Source organism: Anarhichas minor, unplaced genomic scaffold, assembly GCF_050575085.1.
Source record: "Anarhichas minor isolate MPS153535 unplaced genomic scaffold, ASM5057508v1 ptg000074l, whole genome shotgun sequence".
Lineage (NCBI taxonomy): Eukaryota > Metazoa > Chordata > Actinopteri > Perciformes > Anarhichadidae > Anarhichas > Anarhichas minor.
The window spans coordinates 4,834,884-4,840,883 of NW_027466520.1; the positions used below are offsets into that span (position 1 = coordinate 4,834,884).

The 6,000-nt window shown below is 38.9% G+C and overlaps 1 protein-coding gene across 1 annotated transcript in view; it reads right to left on the reverse strand.

Annotated features, from left to right (window-relative positions):
- pou6f2 (POU class 6 homeobox 2) overlaps positions 1–6,000 on the reverse strand; it is a 59,943-nt gene extending 53,943 nt beyond the window's left edge. The window contains exon 1 of the mRNA XM_076080510.1: positions 5,609–6,000. Coding sequence (XP_075936625.1) covers positions 5,609–5,780 — 172 coding nt within the window. The 5' untranslated portion in view covers positions 5,781–6,000. The remainder of the gene's footprint in view (positions 1–5,608) is intronic.

Genomic DNA, 6,000 nt, shown 5'->3' on the forward strand with positions numbered 1-6,000 from the left:
TTTGCACAAAAGACAGTCTCATATCTGAACTACATAATAATATTATGAAGTATGCACTAAGTATATTAATATACAAAATTTGTGGATTTTTATTGTTTTGCAGATCAAGTCAAGTTGTGACTTTTGCAAATGTAAAATTTGGAACTTTAAGGCAGAATAAGTAGGATTTGTGTTTTTTTTAAATGACAAAGTTCAAATCCTACTTATTGTTTCGTTAACAAAGAGAAAGAAAAATATTTGTCGTAACATTCAAAACTTTTCTTGTGTCATCCAGACAAGTTAAAACTATCTCACCACGGTCCTCTATTAGTTTGAATTGTTTCCAGCTAAGTAGCTCCATCTTTTCTTATGTGTAGACAATAGTGTTCATCAACACCACACTAAAAGAAAGAAACTAATGTTGTGAGAACCTGAATTTGGTAACTTATAAACCAAATTCTAGATTTAAAAGCAGGATACTGGTATCAAAATCTGAGTAAAACAAAGGGGGATGAAACATTGCCTTGTAAAAATAGTTCAAAGTTACATTTAAGGAGAAGAAGGTTGTTGGTCTGTTGGTAGGTTTGCTCTTGTTCAACCAAGTGGGCGGGTTGGGTTCGGGTAGTTGATTAATGAGTGTTTTTGCAGGTTGGGCCGTGCAGATTAACTTGCTTTATAAAACTCATACCTGGGCATCACTTCCTGATGGGCTTTGAGTGTGAACATATCAGAAAATGTCAAAATGTTTCATCTAATCAATAACTTAACTACAGGCAAAATCATATAGATACGGGCAGGTGGACGCTAGTCGGCTTTGAGTGTTGTTATCATTTAATTATAAAATTATTAGGTAAAAAATTAAATATTTTAATGTTTATTTACAATTAATTTAGGCCAGTTTAGTTGATTTAGAAATAACATGCAGATTGTTTTCCCCAATCGACCACATAGGTCGTAGTCAACCAGGATTTTCTTTGGTTGACTACAGCTCTATAGAAGTACTGCTACTTTTCTAATGACGCAACTCTAAATTCTCTCCAAAATAAAGTCCTGCGTGTCCGGATAACATTAATTTCACTAATCCAGCATACAATCAGATTGTAAGTGAAGCCTAACAAACCTGGACATGTATAGAAGCCAGCAGCAGATGGGGCATTCGGCGTGGACTTTTTGTTCTGAATGACGTCCAATACCAGGAATCAATGAAAGATTCATTCTGCTCTTTTGGGGAGGGGGGTCTCTAGGTGACCTTTGTGAAAATGTTCCACCATTTTGGCAGAATCCGAATAAGTGCAGACCATTTCATGTAGACAGTAAGTGTATGAAATGAGTGCTCCTGTCGTTCCAGCCTGGCTCACTTTGACAGCATGATGATAGAAGCGTCACATCCTTGGGAGAGTAAATGCAAACTGACAAGAGATGAGCCTTTGGTTGCTGAATATAATACGGAATTGTGCTCTGAGTGTCTTATTATCTTGTCTGTTGATGTCTGAAAGGGGGAGATTTGCTTGAGAAGAGAAGACAGAAACTGTACGCATCCAACACCATCCCGTCCTTTGAAAAAAAGAATTGCTTGCCCTACTAACCACAGCTTTCCCACCTAATGTCCACTTCTACTTGGAATAAATACAAGGCGGCAGGATGTTTGTGGTGCCTCGTAGCCCCTGTTAGCTGAAGTGGAAGACTATTTGCACAAGCGAGCTTTTAGGAGAACGACCCTTTCACCACTGCAGTAAGCATGTGGTGGGTGTAGAAGGTGGACAATTTACTGTCGACAAACATGACCGCTACTGTCATTGTCTCCAACTGACTTCTCCTTCTCATACTAGCACAAACTCGTATACATAGACGACTAAAACTGAAGTCAAGCATCAGTTCCGCACGGAGGAAGAGTTGTGGTTGGCTCTCTAGAAAACACACATACAGTGTATGGCACATGTAATCGCAGAACAGAGTAGCCATGCAGCGATATCAGCGCTCAATGATGATTCACAACTCTTCAATAACAACATAATGATATGTATATTGATGTAAACTGCCAGAAAGTAAGTCACGGTGCCATATTTAGCACACCTTCTGAAACAAAAATCTTGTTGATCTTATATTTAATGGGGGTATTTAACTGATTAGCTGTATATTGTCCTCAGCAGATGATTATCTATCATCACAAATGTATGAATCATACACTGTGTATGCTCGTGTGTGCATGCTGTACACCTATTCTAAACTTATATTTTCAGTTTCACTGCATTTAAGATCATTTTTGTTCTATCGACACGATTGAGATTTATAGTAACACTTGAACTCTAGTGAACATGATTTGCATAACCCTGACACCATTAAGTGTGTGCTGGTATTCTGTGCATGGGGTAAGCGTGTTGGTAAGTGTGAAAATGTCACTCGTGAAATTGGAGCACTATATCAGAGAGAATATGCAAAATAACCGCCGTAAAACAGAACAAAGTTCTTTACTCTGAAACTGGAGAATCCAGAAATGATTCATGCTTCTTTACCACAATGCAAAAACTAAAGGGAGGAATCTGAATAGTGTGGCTTCTGCACAGTTCACAACCACATAAATAAAACCACTGAATAATGTCACTTTTAAGGCTGAGTTTCAAAGCTCTATTTAGGATTGTTTTCATATCTGTCACATACATGTTGATAATATCAACTTAATACAATCTCCTTATAACCACAAGAGTTCACTTCAAATACAATGTGGCTCAAATACCTACAACGTAAAATCCAACTGGTGTAACAAAGCTAGAAATCCTCATGATTGTCTAAAATGTTTGCTTGTTGTTGTTTATCATGCTTTAGCTACTCTAAGAGTCAAAATACCTTTAGATACATTACTTCTTATTGTGTGGAAATTGAGCATCTTCAAAATGTCAGCTTGTCTGGAATTAAGACAAATCTTCTACCATAAAGCTTCTACCTTTATGGCCACATGTGTTACGCTCAATTGCTTTAAGAGAGGGTTCATAGACCCGACGCTATGGCGGGTTATATAATCCATCAACTGCTGTTTAAACATTAAAGTTTCCAAAATGTTCACTCAGACTCCAACTGAATACCCAACAAAACAAGGAGACTACCATTCTAGTTCTAAACAAGAGTTAAAAAAATAATATGCAAGTGACCCATCACTATCACCAAACCTTCTCTCTGGTAGCATCTGAGGAAATTCATGGAGAAATGTCTCTTCTTCAACCCCCCACACACAAACATGCTCTCTCCTATTCTTCCCTCTTATCTCGACACTACTGTGCGACGTCTCCTCGTCGTCCCTGCCTTCCTCTCTGACACGTCATGTGGGCAGTGGCTCCCAAACCCAGCCTGCCGCTGGCACAGCCCAGGGCTCCGCCACCGGGCAGAGACAAACCATCCCCCAAAAATGCTCACTGGAGAGGCTTCGAGTAGCCATCAGACATCAGCAAACACCAAGCACAAAGTAGACACGAAAAATCTTAATCTGATAGATCAGGAAATATAATGCAGCAACTTGCATGTTTTGCTGAGTAAATTATCATTGTCAGAGGCAGATTGGTAATGTAAAGCCAAACTAACTTCAAATAAATAGTAAAGCATTTAACACGATGAGAAAAAGAGAGGCAGAAAGTATCAAGTGAGCAGAGGAGTCAGAAAGAGACTGATCAGAAACAAAGAGAGAGGGAGAGACTTGATGCTTATTAAACCAAATTGCAACACTTCTGAGACAAATCCTGCAGTACACAGTCCTTGTTTAGAAGACTTTCGCCTCAGGTTATTCTTGAAAAAAAGGATTCAAAAGACAGTTGAACTCTAACTGATTAGGTTTGAGCGCATTTGGCTAGCCCTTGTCTAAATTCTTATTGCATCTCGTTCAAAAATGTTTGGCAAGCTCAGTATATAGGCACTATAATATACTCTGTGCTACTTCCCAGGAAACACGCACTAACAGACACACAGGCACCCAGACGTCAGGATTTCTATCGACAACTCTCATTAAAATCTTGAAAAACTGAAATTATGCACCGTTTACTGCAGCATAAATTCATGACCAGCAATAAAACAATTATATATCAGAACGTCATACCTACTAAGACGTGCACATACACAAATAGACACAGTTTAACTTTCAGAAATGCTAAAACTGACAAATAGACGATCACAAGCAGAAGAGACTTTCTGTACAAATATACAAAACAGAAAGCAGCACCTTAAGCCATCAAAGAAGGATTTTTGTTACCTTGCATCAACACAACAAATACTATAATAATAACAAAAATAGGGTGACAAAAAAGGTAAAAGATGAGGATATGTTAAGCAAATCACATAGGAAATCTTCTAATTTGCAGAATATTAAGAATGGTCTCTTCAAAGAGGCGTTTTACTCAAATTAAGCAAATAAAAACTTTCAGTCTTGGAATTAATTTGTTTAGTGGCGATGGAAACATTTCACACATACTAGGGATGAGAGCACACCATTTCCTTGAAATTAAATATATAAGTTTTGGATTCTGTAGCTCTCTCCATCAGGACAAATCTGTTAAATCTGCAGTTATTATCTGCAGTTCAATGTAATTACAAATATTCAGTTTGTAATCATTTATAATTCTAACGACTTTATAATCTCTCTAATGAAGAGTTACATTACCTTTCTCATTACATCAAATAATTAGAAAATTAGCTTAAATTGTAATTTATATCATTATGCTTATTGATTCATAATGTGGCCTCGTAAATTAGTCCACATAATTGAAACACCTCATGATAGAAAAACACACACAGACGCAGACTCCACCAAAATAGAGTGTGCACACTCAATTAATGAGATAACTGCAACAATAACGAGGCATGCTGATGGAGACATTTTGAAGATCATTTGCAAAGTCTAAAAATGACTGAATAAACTGAGAATAAATAAGTGTAAGAAGAGAAGTCTCTGCATGATCTGGAAACAGTAATATTGTAACTGATGAGCTTATGATAAATATTATATCGGACATAAAGTAGAGGTTTTAATTTCTCTCAACAACAAGGTTGTAATTGTCTGAAAAGTTGCAATTAATTGTAACAATGTAACAAATATAATATTTGTAAAAAGAGACCAAACACCACCAGAGTTGTGAAGGTGGGGTTGAATCAAAATATCCTGACAGCTAAAATATTTTTAAAGATAAAATTAAACTTTTGGAGAGATTTTATATAGAGGAAAGTCATGCAAAGATGCTGCCATGAAATATACAACAGTAATAAAGCATCAAATGTATCCAGTATTTAAGACAGACACTAAAGGCCACTAAAACGTACCGCATCTTCAGAAGAAACAGTTCTGCAGTATGACTGCCTGTTGTACTGTCAATACACTTTCAACTCACAAGACAAATCTGAAGGTACATGAAACATCTTAACACACCAAAATCATATGACATACAATTTCCCCGTCAGGAAGTCCAAGCTTTAAAAGAGCCAAACATGGACTTGGACATTGCACCTAAACTTAGTTTGCTGTCTGACACTGTTGACACCTGTCCCAGCACTGGAAGCTCTCTGCTCTCACCTCTCCGCTGCCTCAAGCAGACTTCAGCCAGCAGCTCTTTGAAGGAGAAGGGACAAACGGGAGGCGTGAGAGCCGACTTACCGTACAGCTTGTTGGGAGTGCCCTCTCTGTCCGTGGCCTCGGAGGGCAGGAGCAGGGGCTCGTCGTTCAGATCGCTGTCTGGGGTGGCCGCTTTGTCGTCCGCCCGGAGTTCTGCCGCGCTCATGTCGCTGCGCAGGGAGAGCAGCGGCTTGCTCAGCTGCCCTGTAATCATCGGATCCTGGAGGGAGCTGCTAGCCCAGGTGGGAAACAGGGAGGAGAAAAAAAAAAAGAGAAAACACCCCTAGTTAGATGTGCTTCGGCGTCTCACCCTCACCGGCTCCTTCTCTATGTCTCTACTCACTCTCTCTCGACCCAGCTTCTCCTTTCTATTGCTCACTCATCACTCTCCCTCTCTCTCTCCTGCTCCCTCCCTCTCCAGCGCTCTCTTTTAT